Raw genomic sequence first — 25,174 nt, forward strand, 5'->3', positions numbered from 1 at the left:
TTAACGGTGTTTCATGACTGCCTCTCTGTAGCAAAAGGGGAGGAGAGCAGCACAGAGACATTGAGAAACATGAGAGCTTATTCAGTTCCCTTTGTGTACAGCTGCTTCAGGATATCCACTATGCTTGTATGCTCCTGCAAGTATTTAACACTTGGTTATATTTTAACTTCAGAATATTTTGATTCTGCTGTGAATTTAGTGGCTTGATTTTATATTACATGACTTTACAAGCACCATTCAGCACTTTGTATCAGGGATTGAAGCCATGAGTTTTTCCTGGTTATTTTGGTTGGTTGTTTTTTTGGTTGGCTGAAGATGTGGATGCTCCATCCCTGGAAGTGTTCAAAGCCAGGCTGGATGGAGCAACCTGGTCTAGTGGAAGGTGTCCCTGCCCATGGCAGGGGAGTTGGAACTAGGTGATCTTTAGGGTTCCTTCCAACCCAAACCATTCTATGATCTTGGTTCAATTTGCCTGTAGCAAGATAGTCTGTTGATTTCTGCAAACATAGAAGTGAAGAGGCAAAGTGTGACATGGGAGAAGGGCTTTAAAGGAGATTGTACAACTGTTGGATGCTCTGGAGAATAGGAATGTGCAGGAAAAAATGGGGTTATAAGTTGGGTTTTTTTTAATCAGATAAAGGAAAAAGTAACATGTATTACAAACTAATGTAAACCAAATCTCATTAATTTGGGTCTGTAGAGTCTATAATAGAGACTCCAGTAACCCAGGAGAGCTGTCAGGAGTCTACCTGAGACTGTGTTGGAAGTCACTTGTGTTGTTTCCTTTCCCTTGGGGTGAACTTTGGATGTAAACAGATGCCTGCCCAATTTCCAAGTGCCTGTTCCCAGTGGTTGCATCCACTGTTCTAAGATAGCGCATGAGGAAGCTCAGGGAGATAGTTGCAAACACCAGGACACTGAGCAAATTCCACCAGCAGTGCCAACAGAGAAGTGCTAAACAAAGGGTAATGCTGAAGTCCATGGGGAAAAATCAAGATGTAGGTGTCTGCCTTTCTTCAGGACTCCCAGCCTGTAAGCCTCTCCTGGAAGCAGGTGTTTAAGCCCTCTGTAGAGAGCATGGTTTCCCCCTCTGGAAATGTACCTGCTGCTCTGCAGGAGCCCAGTTACAGGTAGAGCTCTCAAATGTGCAGTCCTGCATCCTCTGCATCAGGGGATGCAGATTTCTATCCCAGTCTCCCAGTGTCAGCCTCTTACTATCCCAGTGAATACCGAGATTTTTTTCCTAGAAGTGGAGAACTTTCAATACTGCAGTGCTATCATGGCAGGACGACCTGGGCCAGTACCGCTACCTCTGGGCTACTCTGGAAGAGCCAGTGGCCACTTCCTTTGCTGGCTTGATTTTGAAGGGTTGCAACTATACTGGCAACATGTGTGGAGCTTCTTCCATCAAGCATGTGACAAGGGCACTCACAGGGGCAGAGGGAGGAGGGGAGCTGCCTGCATTAGGGCTGTGCAGGGCCAGGGTGTGCTGTGCCACCGTGACACAGCGCCCTGTACCCACCCACCTTGCAAGCTGACATGTCCAGGATGTGGACACGTTGGAGTGGAATCTCCTGAGTTTGAATTGCCTTCAGGGCTGGGCAGAGTCTGAGGAAGGGGGTTTAAGATTCACCAGTGTCGACCTTAGTGCCTTCCTTCTATTGAGCCTTTTTGGCTTTGGGCAGACTCTTGTTTCTGTCAAGGTCATGTTTCTGTGACACGGCACTGGAGTTGTCTCTCTTCATTGTTACTGATCTGCAGCCTCTTCCTAAGGCATAAATCTCTTGCAAATAGGATCATAAATTGTGCCCAACATAATAGTCTGGACAGTTAATACGCATTTACCAGTGTAATTGCTCTCTGAGCCTCTGGAACAGACCCCTAATGCTTTGCTAAAGGCGGAATTCTAGTGAGTGCTTTCAGAAATGGTTATTTTAGCAATTAATAAAAGGTACACAAGTCAGTGATTACACTGTCTGAAAATTCATGCTGTGAAAAAAACACAACTCATCTGTTTTCTCAGACTCCATGAAAGACAAGGCAGGGATTTGCTCCATTGCTGATGGGGAGGGAAGGCAGGTTAGTGTGCAGTGGTGCAGGCACTGTTATTTATAGGATGACTGTGCCCTCCCGTGGCTGGGTTGCTCAGTGGCTGTTACACAGAAGCCATCACAACCTGGTGGTTCAGCTTCCACAGCACTTTAAGCAGTTTAATGTTTGTGCTGAGGTATAAGGAAACAGTGGACCAGGTGCTGCCCTGTCCTGCTGGCTGAGGGATATGGTCATGGTAGGGACAGACCCTCACCAGGACTCTGACGTGTGCCCTCTCTTCACTGGGAGGTGCCTCAGTTGGTGAAACAAGGTTCGAGATACTCTTTGACACTCCCTGTTGCATGGATGAGGTATTTATTTTGTCCAGTCAGGGTGTGGGTTGGACCTTACTCTTGGATGCTCTTGTAGGGAAGATGTCAGCACCAAAGTCCATACCTTGGGCAGGAAGTACCTGAGCCTGCCATTTGTGGGACTTGTGTCCCTTCACCTATGTAGGCTTCCGTTTCAGAGACCAGAATATATTTTAGGACAAAGCTTAGGCATGGCTGAAGCTGTCCCAGTACTGCTCTGTATTCCCAGTGTATGGCCCCCCAGCATACGGGTTGGGATTACCAAGGGAGACCTGGTCTCTCAGCAGTGAGGTGTGCTGCCCACTTTCCAAACAGACAAATGTGTTTGTTTTAAATTTAAATGAAATGCTGTTAGAAGTAGCTGTCATATCAACAAAGCCCCAAAAGCTGAATAGTCTTTGACCTCACTGTGGTTACTGTGATGGGGACAGGAACAAGCCTTGGTTTAAACTGTCCCAGTAAGAAGATCCTTAATTACAAACCAAATCCTGTACAGTCCCTTCCTGTCCCCAATTTGATCTTCTCCAGAGTAATTTTCCAGGCTGTAAAGCAGTAGGAACTAACCATTCATTGTTCAAATTCCATCCACTGCAGTGGCAGTTGCCATTTTGTTTTAGTCTGTTTTATAATATCTTTTGTAGGTTTGCTGGTGCATCAATACCACTTGGCCGGGGTAGGTTGGCAGATTACTTTCCACTTCATGATAGTCAGACAAAAAGACTTTTGCACTGTCCCACATGACTCACTACTGCAGTAACAGTAGCTGTGCCATTATCAAAAATCAGGTATCAAATTTTTTCTCAGTTTGTTGGTGAGCAGATTTCCATGTAGTCATAGTAACCGGTAACTATCTGACGTTTGTACTTGTGAGATGGTAAAATTTAGACATTTTCCATAACATTTTGGTTGTCTTTGAATTTGGAACAAATACATAAGTTCAGAGCACTTGCCATGCTGTCAATTTTCCAATACTTCTTGTTTTCCTGAAAGTCCCACTTCCTGGAAGCATTACTGTCTTTGTCTCTTAAAATACATTTTCAGTTGCAAAAAAAAAAGCAAAAATATGTAACCTCTAGAAACAAAAAAATTAGCAGGTTTTTAAAAAGCACCTTCAACACAATTTTTTAAAATCAACTTCATGATTATAAGCTAATTTAATGATTTACTGGTAGGGATTACTGAAAGGTTGTGGTTGGCAATGCTCATTTTTTTATAGATTAATAACTATTTTGGTGTCATTAGCACGAAAGCACCCCACCAAGGGCAATTTTTCAGTCAGCTGCTAATTGCCTTTGAGAACAAATTGTTCAAATACGCCAGTTATCCAAAGACTCTAGAACAGAAAATACAGAAATTCCTCTAGTTTTAGTATTTAATATAATATGCTACTATCTGATAACGAATTGTAGCAGAGAAATTTTGTATCTATTTAGGATTTGGCTTCCTGCAAGCTTCTTTTCTTTAGGACATGTGGCATATCTCTGCCCTGTGTGTGTTTGTGGTGACCATTATCTAGATAAGCAGAAATGGATGGGATTCCAAATCTGTTTATTCATCACAGAAAAGTCTGTGTGCAGCTTTGAAGCCTGTCTTTGTTCCTGGACTCAGGCTGTGCTTCAGCATTGATGGTTCAAAGCAACTTCAAAGGAAAGCCAAGACCAGTTGTTGTGGCAGCAGTGGAACTGCTACAGCTCATTTTCCCATTGATCCCTGTGTTACATCCCTATGCACTGCTTCATAAATCCTTCTCTAGCCCCTCTTTTATCAGGTTCTCACCAACATGTACATAAAAACATACAGATAACCCCTGATGGGCAGGGACACTGGTTTAAGTCTGCCTAGTCTTCAGTTTCTGGAAGGATTGCAGAAAACTAACCTTGGGCTCTCTAGCTGAGCAAATGAGTTCAGCAGTTTTTAGAGAGGAGATAGATGGGCAGTCAGACAAGATGACCACATTGGTGTAATTTCTTTTAGAAAGCTGGCCTTAAAGGAAATAAACTGATGTAAGAGACTTGCTTGTTGCTGCTGCGTGGCGGGTCACTGAGAAATGAAAGTCCTTTGGACCTCAAGATTACTCAGTTGCTCGAGTGAAACAAGTGGATGGTCCTGCAGTTGTGGTCCTCATCGTAAAGTTGCCTCCACTCTTAGCACGAATGGGTAAATTCATCAGAGGTGCTGAAGAGACAGATCTCATCTCATGCTCCTTATCCTAAGCAGGGCTGATGGAGCAATCAGAGCCAGAACAGGAGAGCCTTATCCAGTTAGTGTAAGTGCTGGAGGATCATTATGATGAATTACAACAGCCTGTAATTCCCTTTAGTCCCCTACAGACACTGTTGACTATTAGACACATAGAGCCAAACGTGTTCAATTCACTGCCTTCTAATACTGCCATGTGTTTAGAATGCTTCAGCGCTGTATATGGGATTGTGATGACTTGCAAAATACTGTAAATGGTTTGTAGCTCTCTGATAGTTTCAATAACTTCATTCATCTTGGAAACTTCAATGGTAGTTGTTTATGGGGACTGTTTTCAAAGGCAGCTTGGATTTAAGCAGTATGTGTGTCAAAGGTGCAGCCCCTGTGTATGTTGTCTGCATTTGCATTGAGTCAAAATGAGGTGGGAATTGTACCAATTACAAATTTGCTTCTTTTTGCAGGGTGACCAGACAGCATTGCATCGGGCTGCTGTGGTAGGGAACACCGATATAATAGCAACTCTGATTCAAGAGGGCTGTGCTTTGGACAGACAAGACAAGGTAAAAGGCAAAGCAAAAGCCCTTGGGATGGCAGCCTTTGCAGTCAGTAATGTTAAGGTCTAAGAGAGAAAGTTACAGTTTATACTCCTTAGTAAGTGTCTGATGCTTTGAGAGTAATTGGAACAATTACACTGAGAAAAAGGCTGCACCTTCTCTTTAATACAAGTGACTGATTTAGTTATGCTTTTATATTAGGCTGATAGTTTTTGGTTTGAAAGTCTGTTCTCAGCTCATTAAGGGATGAATTAAAGGAATGTGCAACCATACTACGCCCTACACAAAACACTGCACAGTTCCCATGATTATCTCAGAAATTTGAGAATCCCAGGCTGTAAGTTTAATTTAGGAGTAAATATAACTAATTTCAAGTTCCAAACAAATAATATTTTTACCCTCTTCTAAAAGTAAAATAGAAAAGAAGCTAGTAGGAAATGAAAATATTTTTAAGAGAGTAGGTTGGTTATACAGCCCCTAACTTTCTACTCTGTGTGTGTGCTCTTCAGGATGGGAACACTGCTCTTCATGAAGCTTGCTGGCATGGATTCAGTCAGTCTGCCAAAGTGCTTGTTAAAGCAGGAGCCAACGTTCTTGCCAAGAACAAGGTGAGACCCATGGAAGAGGAGCTTTCAGTTCTGGTCTAAGGTGGCTGTTTCTCAGAACTGGAGATTTCTGGCCGTGGCATTTCTCAGCAGGTGGGGGACCAGCTCTTAGTGAGATTTTTTCTTCTTTTTCTTTTCATTTATCACGCCTGGATGGTTCATCCACAGGCATTAGGAAATTCATATTTTGGCAGCTGACGCAGGAGAAACTCAATAACGTGTTGAATGATACATTAATTACAGCTGAGGAACACTGCCATTCCTGTGGAAATCTCCATGGTGCTCTAATTTATACTGAGGAGATTCATTGTGATTGGTGTGATTTAAAATGGAAATGAATTGTACTAATAAGAAAATGGTATTGAAAATCTGTTTTTTTCCAGAAATTAAACAGCCAGAGGAATGTAAGCCACAGAGGGAAACAAAAAAAAGAGTACCTTTTGTTACTAAATTCTTACTAATATATTAGCATAGTCTCTTCCCAGAATCTTGTAATGAACCTGGATTATGTTCCTTTCGGTATTTATAAAACCTTGAGAGCTGTTTAGAGGAAAGAATAACAAAGTAAAGGGGTTTAGTTCCACTCTAATTGTTATAACTGAGGGGCACGTCAATTCAGTAATTCAGAAGTTAATGGAATAGTCCAGGAAATGGTGGTAGCAGCCCATGGTGTGAGCAGAGTCAGGGTTTGGATGGCTGTGCTGCTGGGTTGCTCAGATCACGCGGCTGGCACTGTGCCCTAGGTGACAGGGAGAGGGGCTTTGGGATGGCTTTAGGGGATGTCTGAGCATTTTTGGTAAATTTCTTTCTAAAACAGCAGCTGGAAGGGGCTGGGAAAGAAAGGAGACAGCTGGTCAAAGTCTAAGATTTTGAGTAAAAAGGCATGTTGCCTGGGCATAATGTTCCTGTATGTGCACGTGTGTATATGTATATGCACTATAGAAGCATAGGTTTGTACAGTTGTGCTCTGCAATTACATCGTCTTCAATACTGTTTTATGTGTATCCCTTCTTTTATATTATTTCTACTACCAATTCTTATTTTCTGTAATTACTTTTGCTGTAATGTCCACCTAGATTTGTATCAAGGGTACTTCAGAGAACTTCTCATGCTTGACTATGAAGTCTTGTTGAAGCTATCCCTGGATATGCTTGTCTGTGTATAACCATGCACTTCTGTACAAAGGTGTGGGCTTAAGATGCAAGTCTGGTTATCCTGCATGCTTGGGTGCCTCAGGGAGTTAGAAGATTTCACTTACAATCCAGTGTATGTCAGCTGGAGGCAACCTCTCTGGGAAAGTATGTGCACAAAATAGCTCAGCAGGGTTGATGGCTGAAATATGACTGGCAAACTTAAATACTACCTGAGTAACTCCTGTGCTAGTCTTTGATGTCTTACCCACACAGTCTTACCCTTTGCATTTCACTCTTTGGATGTTTTCTAATGGACAAGATATATTCTCAGGAGCTGCTGAAAAATGTGGGAATCCTGCATGCTTGTACGTGCTTTTTACCCTCTTGTTTTCAAGAAAAATGAAGAGCTTAAGTCTGCTTAATCCCAAAATGGTTTCTCTGTTCTCTCAGCTTTTTGTGTTACTGATGACAAGGCATTATCATTCTGACAGTTTTTCTGGCAGCCAGGGTTGAGTGCCATGTGCAGGAGCATCCCACAGGCTGTTGACTTACACCTAGACAATGTGTGATTTGGGATGGACGGGACAGATATGGGCTGCTAGATTTGCCAAATCTATGAAGCAGCAGAAGATGGGAAGGATTTGACACTGTGTTTTGGGTAGCTGTATTCCTCCTGCACAGCAATCACCCTGGAGGTACAGTTTATTTTAAGTTGGCTGAATAAAATCTCTTCTGCTGTGATAGATCATTCAGTGAGATCAGTTGTAGCCTTATTTTTAGATTCTCCATCAGTCTGTACATTTCAGTGAAGACTCCCAGACTGGTACAACTTGGACCCTCTCTCCCTCTCAGAAGTTGGTGTGAGATTTGTCACCCCATGGGAGATGAACCAGATGAGCCACTCTGTGAACTCTGACCCTTGGCACCGTGATTCTCCCAGAACTGAAGTCCTCATCTGCTGCACAGGACATCTGCCTTCCCACCAGGACCAAGCTGCCAAACAGCAAATGATAAAGGCATTGCAGAGGCTTTTCAGAGATAAACCCGGGAGGGAAAAAATGAACACTTAAATGCAATTTAGCTGTGAAGAAAAATGTTCATGTCTGTCACAGCTTAGGGACTGCATTCAGGTCTGTAATATCGAAGTGAAGACCTAAGACCACATCTAAGACTTGGCCTTTTGTAATTCAAACCCTGCAGCTTTGATCTGTGTTTTGAAAGCAAGGGGGACAAATTAAAGGACATAATCAAGGTGAACAGGCAGGGCAGTAAGCCTGGTAAACCTTTTTACCTGAGGTGATTTAATTTCTAGCTCCCAATAGCCAAAAACCCTGAATGTTTTCAGGCCAACAAAAGCCAAATGCTGCCAGAAAAACTTGTCAGACCAAAAAAATCATTCACCACGTTAGAGAGGCAATACACAAGCCAACACTTCTTTGATTTCTATCCATTTCTGCACATTTTCTTCTTTGAGGAACCATAGCATGTGATTCTCTGGAGCTTGGGTGGCTTTTTGCCCTCCCTTCTCATCTTGGCTGGAGACTGGTGTGCCTCCTGAACATCAAAGCTTCTTGAGAGCCTAAAATCTATATCCTGCCTGGTGGGAGCACCTACAGACCCAGCGAGACTTCGAGATGGTTTGTGTTATGAACATAAGGAGACAGGAGTTGTGACCCTGGTCTGCTGAATACCCTGCAGTAGTCATGGCTGGGATCAAAGATCCTGTGCCATGGCAATTTGGTTTTTTGTGTCTGTGCATGGGGGAAACCTGAAACACAAGAATTACAGTTCTTTGAATTAAATATTTAACACTGCTGTTAGAGACTAATGAATGAGACAGTTTTTAGAGTTCTTTCTTCCTGTAAACAGATTTGACCAATGCAGATATCATTAGACTGTCCTGTTTCTGCCTTTATTATGTCCCAGGTAAGCCATTGCCAGAATGAAGTGGGGATTTCACTGTCCGGGTTCATTCACCTCGTATCTTTGGGAAAATAACAGTTTCCCACCCTTAGGTGGATCTTTTTGTGCGAAGACCTGTGAGGTTTTATTTTTTAATATTTATGTCCAATTTCTAAATATGGCTTTTATATTTTCCTGTATTTCTCTAAGGCAGGTAACACACCTCTTCACCTGGCTTGCCAGAATAGCCATTCCCAGAGTACTCGTGTTTTGTTACTTGGAGGATCTCGAGCAGACCTCAAAAATAATGTGAGTTTTGGAAATAACATGTTCATTTTTGTGTGACTTTGTTTTAGCTATATTGCTTTAACTTGTAGAAATACTCAGAAAGGCTTTAAGCTATAATTTTTATTATAAATTATATTGAAAAAACCCCACTATCCAACCATTGTATTCATCATGCACAGGAATGCTTTTGGTAGGACTGAGCGATGCGCTACTTGTGCATCTCTTGAGCAGGGATAGAAGGAGCCAAATGGGGTTTTCCTGTTGCACAGACAGTGGTGAAAGGCTTCAGATCTGCAGATCACATATACTGTGTGTTAGTCTGTCAAATGAGGTAGATTCAAGGTGGCTTCAGTTCCAGACAGCTTTCCTTCTATTTTATAATGATTCTGGCATGATAAATAAAGAGATAAGCAATCTACAAAGGGAAGCCAAATGTTTTTGCCCTGCTTGATAACAAAATCGGCAGAGAAATGGAAACCTGTGGGGTTTTGGTACCCAGGCTCAGCTGCACAAGTGCCACCCTTCATGAAAATGCTGCTCAGGCCACCACTCATGTTTTCTACACTATGTGCAACCCTAAGGTGAGATTCCAAATTGCACTGGTTTGTGGTTCAGAAGAATAGATGTAATGGGAAAATATAACTAACTTGGGGTTTGTAGTGCCAGTAAAATAGCATTTATAATTCCAGTATTTCCCATCAGTGGTTAAAGAATTCATGTTCTCACCTTGCCTGACCTGAGCTCTTGCTAAACTTTCCCACCCATGATAGCAGATTTTGTACTGCAGAGAAGACAGCATTGCTGTTCTGTGGAGGTGTGTGGTGTTTACTGCTCTTTCTGATTTAGTAGGATTATTTCATCCCTGAACACCATGACAAATACAGGCTTTCTCACTGTGATTACATGCTCAGAGCTTTGTTTCTGTTTGCAGGCAGGAGATACCTGTCTGCATGTGGCTGCTCGTTATAATCACTTGCCCATCATTAGGGTGCTGCTCAGTGCTTTCTGTTCTGTCCATGAAAAGAACCAGGTCAGTGCATGAACCTCATTGTGACTCTGTGCCCTTTGCATACGGCCAGTTGTTGGGAAGAGGAATTCCTACTGAAGTAATCCTGCTTCACTCTGTGTGTTCCACTGTACCACCAAATGCCTAAGCTTTTAAGAACAGCCTTAAAGTAATGGCATATCAGTGGTTTATTATTTTGCCATCGCATTTGCATTATTTCTTTAAAGCATTGCTTATTTATGAGGTGATTTAATGATCTTATAGCCATTACAGAGACATTGTGAAGCACAACTCACTGACATTTAGATGCTACTAAAATGCGAATTCCTCTGGAATACTTTTCTTCACTGTGTTTTGCAGTAGAGGGAATTAAGAGGACATAAAAGTGAAGACAAAGTATGCTCTAAATTCAAACTAATGATCAGTCCAGACTAGGATTAATCAGGCATAGTTGTTTTATAGAGAAGTAATTGATTGCTGTACCTATAGCATAGCCTAATTGGGTAGTAGAAGGGAATGAAATTAGTACAGTAAAACGTGTTAAATCTGCTAAATAAACATATTATGTGGTGCTTAACCACGTTTTCTCATGTTCCTGGGAAATTTTCCATGTGTAGTTGAGGATCATAAAGATGTTTTCTGAACTGTACATTTAATGTTCTTTCTTCACTATGAGATATTACAGCAAAGAAAATGGGTTTCAGCATGTTAAATTTACTACGTAATTTTATTTGGAAATGAGTTTTTCAAATTGCAAAATGAGCTACTGAATATTAAGATCAACTGGTGTGAACCTGGTCCAGAGAGATATCCCTTTCCTTCATTCCCCAGCACTACCCAAAGTTGTTCCATATTTGCCCACAGAATGATTTGATTTAGGAGTACACTTCATCTAAGTTAGCAACAAGCAATTGATAACCACTAGTCCTGAGGAGATCTAATTTTATGAAAGCAAAATGCAAGACCAGGGGGACAGGAGGGCATTATACGCATGTGTCCGCTCTCACTTGAACAGTTGTTGGCTCTGTTACGAGTGCTCAAATCTGATCATGGCTGTCTTCACCTCACTGCACCAGGACAAGGGCAGGGCAGTGTGTTAGTGCAGGACCTGGACTGCCTCCTGGCTCTGATCCAAAATCAGTTTTTCCTGAGGAATCTTGTGAAGAGAATGCCAACCCTCTTGCTGAGTAATGTGATACATGACCACCTGCACAGCAAATAATCAAACCTGGGGAAAAAAAAAGAAGAGAAGGTTGTGGTGGGAAAACTTGTTCTAGCCTCAGATGTCGTATCCATTTGCTGGAGGTAGAGCCGGGCTGTCTCCACGATGCATCATGTGTCACTTGGTTTAGAAAAATCAGATCACCAGCGCCCCAGCTGCATTTCTCAAACCCAGGCTGAAGTAGCTCTTTGCCTGCTCCTGTCATCTTCCCACTCAGTTATTTTTTATTGACCAGACCTTATTTAAGCTTAGTTGTTGCATCAGTAAGTGTAGGTTTTTTTAATCTCTGAGCATCTTTTAGGAAGGTGTGAATTTTGTAGGGTGAGACCCGAGGACTTGTGTCACAACTTTGTTTTCTGCTTTCTGACTCGCAGGCAGGGGATACTGCACTCCATGTAGCTGCTGCTCTAAATCACAAGAAGGTGGTGAAGCTCTTGCTGGAGGCAGGAGCTGATGCATCCGTTGTCAACAATGTAAGCAGGACACAGAGTTTCTTTGGTATTTTATATTAATGTAGAGTCTCTTCAACATTCTTCATAGGCTTGGTAGAAAATACTTGGTTGAATTATTAAATTAAAGCAATTAGTCACTTTACTCTTGTGCACAGAGTATATACCAGCTTGGTGGGAGAAATTCCACATTTTCAGTAGTTTGTGTTTTGAAGGAAATGCTGTTTTCTTTTTCCTCTCAGGCAGGCCAGACCCCTCTAGAGGTTGCCAGACAGCACAATAACCCCGAGGTTGCGCTCCTGCTCACTAAGGCATCACAGGTACGTTACACATCTCTCCCCAACACACACATACACATGGAGCTGAGGCCACTTAACCTTGGGAGGCTGCATCCCCTGCTCCTTGTCTTCTGCTGTGAAAGGTTCCTGTGTTTCTGCTGGCATTGTGGGCTGGCCTCAGGTCTATTGACACAGAGCCTCTCAGCCTCCAGGGTGAGCAAGGTGTGCAGATTAAGCCTCAGCATGAAGTGCTGTCAGAGGTTTCTCTGTCCTGACTGGCAGAGTGTGGAGTAGTCAGAGGCACTTGTTCCCTGCAGTGGCCCAGGAGTTAGAAAGTTGCCCTGTACCCAGAAGCTCCTGAGTTGTGTCACTCTGCTGCCTGTCTCAGGCATATCCCATCCCCAAAATGGTGGTTAGCACTGGAGGATGCTTTGCAGTGGGGACAAAATGTTTATGTCCTGTTTATACTTTGCAGCTGTGTGTGAAATGCTGCAATGCTCTTCAGGCCAGAAGGTAGGTGGGAGGGCATGAGACCAGGCATAATCCTTGCCCTCACCTTCCTTGTCACCTCCGCATGAAAAAGGCTGGGCTTGGCTTGGGAACCAGCCCAAGGACAGCAGAGGAGGTGCTCACCCTTCTAGGGGACAGCAGAGTGTCCCAACAGACTGAGCTCAGTGGTGGTGTGTTTTAACAGCCATAAACACCCACGTTGCTTGGCCCATCAGTTTCCATCTGGCAGTGCACTCTCCTTTATCCGTTGCCTTTCAGACAGGCAAGGAAAAAGTCTGCTCTATTACTTGTCTTCTGTGGTAGGAAAGAGCATGACATCACTGAGTAACAGTGTGGTCTGCCTTCAGGTCTCACGTTTTAACCGTGGGAGAAGCCTGAGGAAGAAGAGAGAGAGACTGAAGGAGGAAAGGCGAGCTCAGTCGGTGCCACGGGATGAAGTGGTACAGAGCAAGGTATGGCCTGGCATTACCAACTGGATCTACTGTGAAGAGGGACTGTCACTAAAACCCATGAGGAATCAGTCCATTTGGAGCCATCACTTGTGCATGGCCCCAGCAGCTGCCTGAGGCTGTCTGTCATGCTCTGCTGCTAAAGCATTTCCCACTCACGTGTGCAGAGCAGCTTAAAACTGGGCAATCGAGGAAGAGGCTCCTTTTCCCCATCTCTGCAACCGCTCTGAACTTTCTGTCTTTGCTTCAAGCAGGGCAGTGTCTCAGCTGCTGACGACACACAGAGCAGCGACCAGCCGCCAGAGAGGAAGAACAACCTGAAGGATAAACCCCGGTCAGCCTCACCAGATCCCAAAGGAAAAAAGAGCAAAAAGAAAAAGCCAAAAGAAAAGGTATCAGTAGATTTAAAACAGCAGGGAGAGAAGGGATAGCTGTTCAGAAGTGGTGTGGGTGTCACTTTAGTGTGTTGGGGCAGCAGCCCCACCATGCTCCTGGGGCAGAGATAGTCTTCAGATAAAACTGATTTTTGCTGTAATTGTCTCAAAGGATTTGTCCCATTCCCACCAGGAATAGTTTACCAGGGCTCATATAGGCAAAACACTGTGTGTATGTTATGCAGGTTTCAGCACTCTCGGACCCCATCTCCCCAGCTGATCAGCAGACACTCCCTCAGCCCCAGAAAAACGTGCCTAAGCGCAGAAGTAAACACCACTGCTCCTCTCCACCCCCTCCCCACGAGGTCCGAGCCTACCAGCTCTACACACTCTACCGAGGAAAGGATGGGAAGGTGATGCAGGTGAGCCACTGCCCTCTCAGAGGGAGACATTGCAAGCAGCGTGTGCAGCTGGGACACAGGTAATGGATAGAACATATGCTCCACTACCTGCACTCTCAGGGACATGAAATCATGACTTGGGATTGGTTTTCCTTGCTTGGGCTTCAGCTGCATTTTGGCCTGAATTCTGGCAAACTATAAGCTGGTTTTGTGCCTGTTAAAGAAGCCACACTTGAGTAGTTTTGATCTGCAAAGATAAGGCATGAACAGTGATTGGAAATGATACAAGAACTTTCATGATATACTTTGAAACATTAAGAGTTCTGACAGGAGATGCAAAGAGATTTTCCAAGGAAAAGCAGTGTTTGAGCACTGAAAGCTTACTGCCTAAACCAAGAGGTTGAGTAAGCTCAATAGATTTTGTTCCAATTCTTCCTGGGTTTTGCAACATGTCTTTGGGGATTCTATGTTTACTGGGGGCAGGATTTCTATAGAAACTGGTAAACAAATAAACCTGGAGCTACCAGCCCATGTGCATTTATTCTAGTTTGGAGAATGATATTTTAGTCACTTTATTACACAGTTAATTACCAGTAGACATTTACAGGAAAGCATAAAAACAGTCATTAAATTATCCTGTAGACACGGTAGACAGCTGTATTGTTGTTTTCTTAATACTGCCCTCCTGTACTCCTATGAGGTCTATCCTTTCATTTCCTTAGCTTCTCACATCCATCCATCATCTCTTGTTAGTCCCCTCCTGTAGTTCAGAATTTCAGGAGATTCTGAAGATCATTCAAGTCAGACTTCAAAGGTTTTACTGGCTGTTTACTGCTTTCCAATCTCTCAGTGTAATGTCTGAGAAATTTCCAGACAGGGACACTATGGAATTATCCTCTAGCAGACATCAGGAAGGATGGAGGGCCTTTCATATATTAAAAGGAGTATCTCCCTGCTGCGGGGATCTGACGGGCCATAGGAAGGACTTGTGGAGCAGAGAGGTACAGAAAGCAGATAGAAGAGATTTGTATACAAATCTCATCTATTCACAAAGATTAGCTTAATAGAGCTAGAGTCCCATACAGTTTTTCCTGAAATACATGACACTCCTCTCTCCTTTTCTTTTTTGCTTGTCTGTCTTCTTTGATGCCCTGAGGCCATGAATAGCAAACATAATTTCTGAAGTACATGTACTTCTGAAGCTTTCTTTAGTACTTAGCAAACCACCCACCTTTCCCTGGCAAGGGAATAGCCCCCAATTTATGAAACACTGCTGCGGGGCTAAAGAAGATGGGGAGGCTCCCCTGCAGACAGATTCAGAGCAGCTGCTTTGGGCTCCTGGTACAGCCCCTGAAGGAGCCAGTTTCTGCCTTTGGGCCGCAGAGGAAGCTGATGAGGTTTAGCTGTCCTTGCTTAAGGGAGCCTTTTGTGAGCATCTCCCTGAGAGAGTTAAATGTGGTCAGTGCAGTTGCCCTTGCAGAGGGGCCATGGGATGGTGTCAGGTGAGTCAAAGGCAGGCAGAGGAGTGCCCAGCAGGCAAGGGGCAGCTGAATGCCAGAAGGGTGAGGGCAGACAAAAGCAGCGAGGGCCTTGCCATTCAGTACCAAAAAAAGGACAGAGCACATTATTGGCATTAGGTTAAAAAGCAAATGCACATAATCCACAAAATCAGATTTTTTTTTTTACAGTTGAGAATTACAGCATTAAGACACAGGGTATAGGCCTGTGATGTACTCCCTCAGCCAGCACACAGGGTCTGAGCACAGTGCTGCGTGTAGCCCCAGTGAAATCAACACTGCTGCGTGTTTGGGTGTGTCCACACACATCAGATCAATCCTTGTGTAGGCTGTGCTTTTTCAACTAACAGCCCATTTGCTGAGCTGCTGTAAGATACTGTCAGGAGGGTGAGATACAGTACATGGGATAGAAGAACCCAAGACTGACTGAAGGAGGCTGTGATAATGTTCCAGGTGTGCTAAGAGGGTGGTGGGGTGTAGCAAGTAAATGTATCATCACTCCTTCCAGGCACCCATAAATGGATGTCGTTGTGAGCCCCTGATAAATAAACTGGAGAATCAGCTGGAGGCAACAGTGGAAGAAATAAAAGCTGAGCTTGGGACAGTACAAGATAAGATGAATATTAAGCTGGGCCAGATGGAAAGCAAAACTCAACATCAAGTAAGAATATGACCTGAGGGTCTGCTTGTCCATATGATTTAGAAACATATCCTCAACTTAATTAATATTTTCATTGTAATGATTCATTTTTTGCTTCTTGTGTTGTAAAAGCAAACCTGAACTCTTAATACTTAAGTCCAGGGAACTGTAACATTCCACTGGGAAATGATGTTGTGAACTAGGGTCTTGAGAAAAAACACATTGAATGTGTTAAGTGGCTTCTGGTGCTTCTTTATACAAGGAAACTTAAGGGCTTGAGGCATTAAGAGGGAAAAAAGGCAGCCCTATGTCTGGTCAGTTCATAGTTGTCAAAATCCCACTTGCTGAATTATGTATGGATTGACATTCAAGATCATCTAAATTACTTTTTATTTTTAATTTAGTAGTTATTAATTGGTAATTTTGTGATTGAACCTCTTTGCAAGCTACATCTAATTGTAGTTGGGAGCATTCCTAGAAATGAAGACTGAAAGACTATACTTTGGTTTACAGGGTTCACAGATGGGAGTTTGGTTTCTAACATGATGATCTCAGCTGAACTGTTTTTCCCCACAGCTGCGTGTTTTGGACAAGCTTATGGCTGAGCGACTGTCGGCAGAGAGGACAGAGTGCCTTCACCGCTTGCAGCAGCACACGGAGCTGGAGAAGAGTGAGGGGGAGAAGCGGCAGGTAGGGCTTGAAACAACTACTCCCTCTTAGCTCATCCCCTGGCAGCTCAGCTCAGGAGTTTCATTCTGGCAGGCAGAAAATATCAGAGATGTGTCTCATCTGTTCAAACAGGTTAAAGAGCTCTAAAGACTGAATTATTCCTATCCACCATCTTAGTCACTCAACCAAATTTATGAAGTTTTTGCATTAGAAATGAGGAATGTGACATCCAGTCCCACTGCTGTAATTTAATTTGGTGTGTCTCTAGTGTGGGATCTACAACAAAATACCGTTTTTCTAACACGGTGATTTGCAAACATTTCTACCACTAAATTTTTCACAGTTGTGCTTTCAGCTTTTGCTTCATTAGAGGACATATGCAGGAACACATCCAATCAGTAAAAAAGGCTAAGATCTGTGTTGTTCCTTTTCCTTCTCATTCATTTGGTTGTGGGCCCTGGGAATCTCTCCCTTCTTCTTCATCTGATCTTTTTTCCCCCATGTATTAAAAGGCTGAAGTTCTTTCCTCTGATGTTAGCAACACGGCATCATCTCCAAGCTGTGTATTACTGACAATGGGAAAGTCTTTTTTGGTATGCTTGTTCAACCAGCAGTACAAGAATAACTGTTCCCACAGAGATCCAGTTCTTGCCCTTCCAGCTTCTGCAAAAACTCGCCATTTAAAACCTGCTGAGAAATTTGTGTTTCTCCACTCACAAAGATGAATTTAAAATGCAGTTCGTTTTCTCATTATTGGTATTCTTCCAAGAATTGAGAACTACACTTTGTGTTAGGAAAATGTCATGAGTGTTTGTAAGACCATTCCAAATCCATGTAAAAAGACTGACAGCTGTGATAATCCTTGCATAAGATACTGATCAAGATACTTGGGTCTAACATCCAGCAAACACTCTTTTCCAAAGAAAAGTACTTACCAAACTAAGGCAGCTTTAATTTTTATTTCGTAAGAGACATAAGTATTTTACTGGCTTCTGAACATCTAGGCTTGTGCTCCATCTCCCTGTAATCTCCATTTAAGAAACAAGATGCTGGAGTGATACATCAGGTGAACTGAATTAAGCGATGTCAGCTGTTCTGGCTCAGTTGGGTCTCATTGAAACAACTGAAAAAACAGAATTGGGCTTTACTAAACACACTGACTAAATATCCTTGTGCCTAGGAGGGCCTGACCTAAATTCATGTCATATGAACAACAGGGTGAAAAGAGCTACTCCTGTTTTAAATTATTTAAATGCATCTGCAGCTGACACTTATTAAGCATCTGTGTAATCTGAAAGCTGCTAGTGATTTATCATATAGTGGGGGGCTCTCATTCATCACTGAATGAATGAAGGTGATTAATGGTGAGAGAAGCAGAGGCTGGTAATTGTATAAAGCTGTCCCCCAGAAGCACCTAATTTGAATTCCACTCTTAAAAAAATGACCATGTGGTGTTCCTTGCACTTAGAAAGTATCATTGACTGTATGATTAAACAAGTCATCAGAGTTGCATTGGAAGTAGCATATTCACATCTAAGAGTGGTAGCTTGGACTAAAAGAGGCTGCCTTTCATTAGCTAGTGCATAGTTCTCCACCTTTTCTGATCGGCAGTCCGTTAAATATTCCCAGTGGCAGCATGTACATCTGAATAGGGAGTCTAAGCTCATAGATACCCAGCATGCTTCTCTTTGTCCCTGCCACCTGACCTCAGCAGCCCAGGAACCATGGGATCTCATCATAGGATCATGTAATTTACAGTCTCTTTCTGATAGATTTCCTTGGTTGATGAGCTGAAGACCTGGTGCTTGTTGAAGATTCAGAATCTGGAGCTCAAGCTTTCTGGAGATTCCAGGTCGTCAAGGCCAAAATCAACTTTGTCCACTTGTGAGTCTCTCACTGAGACCCTGGATACTGACAACAACCCCCACAGTGCCAAGGACTGTAAAGCCAACCAGCCTGTGCTGCAGTCAGAGGGCTCCCACCAGCATTCCTATATCACACTTCCAAATAGCCTCTTGGAAGATGGGGGAAGGAGCAGAGTCCAGATGCCAGAACAAAGCTTTGGGCAACACTTTTGCGTTAAACAAGATGGAGCATTGGGTACAACCACGTCAGGTACTTAGATGTCATATCCATTCAAGGGCGAGCGCATTCACTGAGGGATACTTGCATTAGTAACACCACATAATTCTGGTGGTGTGCTTTCCCCCATTCATATGCCTCATGTCTTGGGATTTGAATACACTTCAAGGCAGCCACTGGGAATATTTTAAGACGTGGCTGGGTGGAATTCCACTGACTCTTCCTAATGCTTCCACTGTGTCTTTGAAGCAAAAGTCCTTTGGTGCTTTGAATAACTCTTGGCCCTGGAAGCTTGTGAGGGGGAAAAAAAAAAAAAGAGATGTGCAGAACGGCCAGGTCTCCACAGCCAAGTAGAATGCTGTCAGAGCCCTGGCTTCTCTAAAATACAATGTATATGTCCCCTAAACACTATGCAAAGTGAACAGACATGGATTCCCCATCAAACTAGAAAGGTTCATAAGAGATCTTGCAGTACTTGAGTGTGAGCTGTTCTGCATTGGGACAGTTCAAAAACATCAACGTGTGACCTTTCCAAAATTACTGGGACTTCCAGTTTTATAGAAGCAGGGAGTTCATAAATATCAGCAGACATAACCTACTTTGGAAGTCTAGACTGATACTTGTTACACATCCCTCCAATGAAGTCACAGAATCACAGAATGGTTTGGGTTGGTAGGGACCCTAAAGATCATCTAGTTCCAACCCCCCTGCCATGGGTAGAGACAACTATACTTTCCACTATACCAAGTTGCTCAGAGCCACATCCAGCCTGGCCTTGAGGAAAAGGCTCAAAAGTGAAAACACTTCTGAGGATGGGGCATCCACAACTCTGGGCAACCTGTGCCAGTGCCTCATCACCCTCACAGTAAGGAATTTTTGCCTAATATTTATGTCCTTTGCCTGTTGTCCATCTGTAGCCCCACAGCTGCAATGCAGCACCTTCCTGCCTTGGCCAGCTTTTCTCTTTTAATGACTTCTATTACATCACCTGACTGTGAACATATGATAAATTAATACAAGCCTCTACAACGTACACACAAAACCACATAATTCATCAAACACCGAGGTCTTCTGAGTGCTAAAATAAATGCCCAGAGTTTTTCTTAATATATTGTGTATAATTTATTCTATAGGTACAGAGCAACAGGTAGTGGCTGGCGGACCAGTTTCTTCTTCTGCCCCTTCTCAAGATGTCAGGCCAAAGGACAGAGCTGTGAGTGCCAGCACGTTCCACAAGTTCCAGCAGGAGCTACCCTCCTCCGAGCTTTTGGGCTCCAAATTAAGACACGTTAAAGTTCAAGCTGCTTTGCAGCCATTGACTGAACCTGCAAAGACTGAACCGCAGAGCAGCTACTTCATTGACAAAGGAACTCAGACAAAGAAGTCCAGCAAAAGCGGGCAGTCGAGGCACAAAGCTCTGCACCACACCGGGGCACAGCCTGGCCAGGAGCAGCAGCCCTCGGCCCTGCCTGCCCCTCCGCTCAGAGACACCTCCCAGGCTCTGGAGATTACCCAGTACTTCTTTGAGGCCGTGTCCACGCAGATGGAGAAGTGGTACGAGCGGAAGATAGAAGAAGCCCGGTGCCAAGCAAACCAGAGAGCGCAGCAAGACAAAGCTGCACTCAAGGAGCACATCAAATGCTTAGAAGAGGAGCTCTGCAAATTAAGGACTAAGGTGCAGAAAGAGAGCTAGCATCTGCCAGGCAGGTAATCAAGCAACAGGACTAATTCTGGAACCTGCCGTATGGGAATTTGGAATATTGATAGATATTTGTAGTGCCTGTTACATCCAAACAAAACACTCTTTTTCAGTAGAAATAACTTTGGAAACTCCACAACTGAGGAGAGTTCATATGCAAACTCTATTGATAACAAAGAGATGCTGCAGATTATTTCCAAGAGTCTGTTAATATTGCACTCTCAGTTTCCAGATGCTGCTTGAAACCAAACTGCATTAGTAACCAAAACTGCTTTTTGAAAAGGGAATTCCCTTACTTCCACACAGGAAGAGGGTTCCACTGTATGCTACATGGAAATGTGTGGTGATACCAGTACTGAAATAAATCCAGGATGTTTGAAAGCTTTTGACAGAATTACTTAGTGATGGAAGGGCTATTGATCCTATTTTAGATACTCCCAGGGCCTCTCTCTAGTCAGTGGAGAGAAGCTAAAGAACCCACTCCAATTACAAGCCCGGGTGGGTGACAGATGCAGGCTTCCAGCTGGGAGATGGCAGGCAACCATGGAGGGAGATGCTAAGGCGACTCATCCCATTAGGTACAGAGGCTTCAGCTACCACTTTGCTTTTCTCTTGGTTTTCCATTACTAAAACAAGTGCTAAATCAGACTTGTCTTATTTTTAAGGTGTCCTGGTTGCAGAGCTCCTTGTGGTTACACTATTGTTGGGGCTGTACTCCAGTAATGTGACTGAGAACTTTTGTTTAGGGCATGGATGGCAAGTATTTTACTGAAAGTGCGGTCTATTTGTTAGGTGTAATTTTTATATAAATATCTTTTCCTTCAAGCAGCACATGGCTGAATTCTCTACTATTGCAGAGGCCTGAAAAAGTCCTTTATCTAAGGAAGTGAAAGCTTGGTTCCCTGTATTCAAATGTTTATTTTTCTGCAGTCAGGATTTTTTCCCAGGCACCTTGTCCAGACTGTCTACCTTTGTACCTCTGAATGATTCCTCTCTCTGTTTTTTTCCCTTGTATCTCTAAAATGGAGACCAGGTCCTGGCGAGTCTACAGGTTTTAGGACAAACAGTCCCACAAAACAGAACTCAACATTTTAAAGGTTTTATTGATGTTTTGTTATAAAATCAGAACTTCACTGACCCATGCTTTCCATGCTGACAGACTCCAAATAATCCAGAGGCACTGTAACTCATTGCATCTTCACCCCTTTAGAGTTTCTTCCTTATACCTCTGAGAAGGCTCCATCAAATTCTGTTAGAAAAGAAGTTTACTTACCAGATGATGATAGAACAACTGCTCAGAATCAGTTCCAACACAGGACAACTGCTCAGAATCACTTCCAACACAGGATGGTACTGTTATGCCAAGGAGAAGATGACTTTTTTTTTCTGTACTAAGGAGTTCTAAAATCAATACAAAATACTTCACAGTGTTGAAGAACACCATTCACTTATTAGTAATTAAGCTTTGGTCTTCTTAGCAGATGTATAAAGCAAAAAAAGTCATATAACAATATTTTTCAAGTTCCTATCACTGCACTATCACGACAAGTGTATCTGCAGCTATGGAAATCCTGGTTTTATTGCTCTGACTTCTGTAGTCTACTATAGACACTTTGGTATGTTTACAGTTTTGTTTAAGCTACAGTAGGAATGCAGAAGCATGCTATTGAAGTTTTGTATCACCTGGATGAAGCTAATGTTTTGCCAAGCAATTAAAGTAAATGTTGCTCAGAAATGCGTGGTGTAACGTTTTCTAGCCAGAGAAAACTGACACAGTCCCCTCGCTTGACTTGGAAGGGGGAGCAGAAGATTGGACTTTGAACTTCCAAGCTTTTTGTTTGTGGTTATAAAACATGGAAATGGAGTTTGCCATCTGTGCTGAGGGAGGCTGCAGGGACTGAGTGCTGTCTGTTGGCTGGTGCAGGCCCCCATTTCAGAAGTTACAGGCACAGGGCTGAGTTGTGCACTGATCACACACACGCTCCTGAGCTTGCCAAGCTCAAGGAGAGGCTGCAGCTTTAGCTGCTCTACTTCCCATACACACCACACTACCAAAGTCATAGGTCCAAGTACTTCTAAGTAAATCCAAGTAATTACCAAGTAATTTAAGGCAGTAACCTGGCTGCAGGTTACTGATTTTAGAGGTTCTCTGAAGCCAATGACTGCATGGTAAAAGGGAAGCATTTTCTGCTAATTCCTTTCTATACCCCTCCCTTCTTCACAGTTGTGAAGGACTTCTCAAAACACGTGCATGATCTACCTACCTTTATCTGCAGGTAAATTTGCTTACCCTTACAGGCTGTACTTGGACTCCTTAAGGCTTCTGGCTGCCAACATTATCTTGGCAAGCCCACAGAACAGTGGAGATGAAGGGCAGCAGCACTGAAGAGGTCAGCATCTGCCTGTCAGTCCTAGCTCTGGATTACATGCCCACAACCTGGAAATGTACGAACTGGGAGTCAAAGGAGTAATGCAGGCTCTGGGTTCCAAAAGGAAAGCACAGTCATGAGGCAGCAGGGTAAAGCCTCCTGATTAAGGAACAGAAATCCAAGCACTGGCTGAAAGGCTACTGTGGTAACAGCCAACATTGGTTATGGCTTGTTCAATCAAAATCCCTTTCTAAGAAGAACTTTCTCCGAACATGAAAAATAAATCCCCAACACACTAATGTTCTGTCAGTGTGTTCTACAAGAAAATGTTAACAACATGTAAAATTTTAATGACGCATTTTTACATACATATTTTTCACAGACTGATTGAAGCTCAGAGGATTCAGTCTATACAAATCTGAACCACAGTTTCTGCTTCCAGCTGGGGTCTTTGTCTTGTATCCTGGAATACTGTCCTCTCCTTTCCCTGGTGCCAGTGGTGATACCTATTTACTGGATTTGCTGCCAGTCTGTCCAGCTCAGCAACTCTGCAGCAAACCACCTTGGGAAGCAGGGGTGTTCCCTAAGGAAACTACAATAGCAGAGTGGGAGAGGGAAGAGTTCCTGCATGTCTTGGAATCACCACCTAAAATAGTCACGCATCTATCTACTGCTGTCTGTCTGGTTACGTGAAGAAAATCCCCAGCTCATCCAGGCATTTTTAAATTATATGGGGGAAAAAAAAAAAGATACACTGCAGCTCAAGGAAAGCGAGAACAGTTGCAAGCTAACAATTAGAAATGGAGAAGTGTAACATTTGAATAAACAAACCACAACATTTGCAGTTAGTATTTTCTACCTCTAATTCTTCCTTATATATTGACTTTTAAATACTAGTTTGAAGGTACTTGGTCATAAATGTTTTGGATTAAAATCTCCCATTTTCATATATAAAGACCTCCCCTTTTAAGTTTTATTCAGCTACTACTGAAAATCAACATCTACACACAAAAAATTAAGATGATGTTTGTTCCGGGCCAATTTATTTATCCTCAGTTCTTTCTTTTAATCACAAGTTTGGATGAAAATCCTTGGCATGGTACATGAAGAGCTGTTATTGTGAATGTTACCACAGTAAAAAGCAGACAAAATAATCTGGCATATATTTATTTTCCATTCCACCAGCATTAACACAGCTGTTGTAATTTTTGGTGCTTTCTGCTTTTCCTGCAGCACATACTATCATCCATGCAGATCTTTAAAGTCCTTTGTGTCCAAGTGATTTCCACTTTTGAGGGTAGCCAAACTGAGAAGTGGATGAGGAAGAGGAAAAAACAAAAGCCCCACTGTAGTAGATTCCTCCTTCAAACATTACCAGGTTGCCAGCAAAGCTACCATTATAACCACATTCTGGAAAAAACACTGTGCTTATTTGCAGCAGATGAAAAGCGAACTGTCAATAAAATTAAGATCAAGATTTTGCCAGTTTAAGTGTTCTTTGAAGTTCCTGAAGTTGCATGTTGCCCTGAGTAATCATCATCCTGATTGCATCCTGTAAAATAGAATGGAATCTAGTGAACTGGACACCCCCCCCATACACAGCACAGGTTTCACCCAAGCACACAGACTTCTAATGCATTAAAATACATACAATTCTTACTGGCACTGCTGTCATCTACTTCTTTGTGTGATGTAACATTACAGTCTCTGACATGGTTAAAAACCAGGTAAATAAATTAATTTCCTCTAGTTCCTTAATGATATTCTTGCCTGTGGCTTTGCTTTAAAACGCAGTTTTTAACAGGATTCAAACTCCTAATAATGTTTCCTTTATGCCTCTGTATGTACTGCCTTTGCAAGCTCAGTAATGAGAACTGCACACAGATATGATGGAGATGGGTTTTACAGAGCAGGTGGGTGTTTCTCTCAACATTATCTAAGGACTCCAAGGCTTTGCATAACTCAGCCACCATTACTTGGGCCCTGGCTAGAAAAAGGAAGAACTAGGAAGCAGAGGACTGGAGTCTTCTCACCAGTCTGGAAGCGACGGCTACAAAACAAACCCCCGAGACACAGGACAGGACATGGCAGGGACCATTCCCGAGGGCAGGCGATCAGAGTTGCGGGTTCCCGATCCTCACCTCTTCTGTAGCATCCTTATTTCTCCTGAATTCCTCCCTTTCCCAAGTAGCGGCGATCCTGCTCAGCAGGACCCGCCCGGATAGCCCGCAGGATCTTGCGATACAACTGAAGGACCTGCTGCCGCCTCAGGAACTGGCGAGGAGAGAGGGAAGTCTGCCCGCTGCCCCAGGACAGTGCTGCGAGCTGCACCCTCGGCGGCTCTGCTTCGAGGGATATTTAAACAACCACCGAGTTCCCCGTCGTACCTACAGGACGCAGTTTTCCCGAGCCCCCCAGCCCACCCG

General features: G+C 43.3%; 2 protein-coding genes across 12 annotated transcripts in view; one reads left to right on the forward strand and one right to left on the reverse strand.

Moving 5' to 3' along the window:
* Positions 1–22,114, forward strand: part of ANKRD6 (ankyrin repeat domain 6) — an 89,832-nt gene extending 67,718 nt beyond the window's left edge. For 7 of the 11 annotated variants that reach the window (XM_017742890.1, XM_017742888.1, XM_017742892.1 and 4 more), the window contains 13 exons: positions 5,063–5,161; positions 5,665–5,763; positions 9,006–9,104; positions 10,015–10,113; positions 11,686–11,784; positions 12,003–12,080; positions 12,896–13,000; positions 13,249–13,389; positions 13,617–13,793; positions 15,798–15,950; positions 16,506–16,619; positions 18,371–18,713; positions 19,814–22,114. In XM_017742890.1, coding sequence (XP_017598379.1) covers positions 5,063–5,161; positions 5,665–5,763; positions 9,006–9,104; positions 10,015–10,113; positions 11,686–11,784; positions 12,003–12,080; positions 12,896–13,000; positions 13,249–13,389; positions 13,617–13,793; positions 15,798–15,950; positions 16,506–16,619; positions 18,371–18,713; positions 19,814–20,373 — 2,166 coding nt within the window. In that variant the 3' untranslated portion in view covers positions 20,374–22,114. The remainder of the gene's footprint in view (positions 1–5,062; positions 5,162–5,664; positions 5,764–9,005; positions 9,105–10,014; positions 10,114–11,685; positions 11,785–12,002; positions 12,081–12,895; positions 13,001–13,248; positions 13,390–13,616; positions 13,794–15,797; positions 15,951–16,505; positions 16,620–18,370; positions 18,714–19,813) is intronic. The other 4 variants (XM_017742894.1, XM_017742887.1, XM_017742896.1 and 1 more) reach the window with 3 other exon arrangements.
* Positions 22,115–23,763: 1,649 nt separating this feature from the next.
* On the reverse strand, positions 23,764–25,106 carry LYRM2 (LYR motif containing 2; the record flags this gene model as incomplete). The annotated part of the gene is given in 3 exon segments (XM_017742898.1): positions 23,764–24,300; positions 24,890–24,935; positions 24,937–25,106. Coding segments are annotated over 3 exon segments (297 nt in total), but the record flags the coding sequence as incomplete, so codon positions are not given.
* Positions 25,107–25,174: the final 68 nt, after the last annotated feature.

Source organism: Corvus brachyrhynchos, unplaced genomic scaffold (assembly GCF_000691975.1).
Source record: "Corvus brachyrhynchos isolate BGI_N302 unplaced genomic scaffold, ASM69197v1 scaffold87, whole genome shotgun sequence".
Lineage (NCBI taxonomy): Eukaryota > Metazoa > Chordata > Aves > Passeriformes > Corvidae > Corvus > Corvus brachyrhynchos.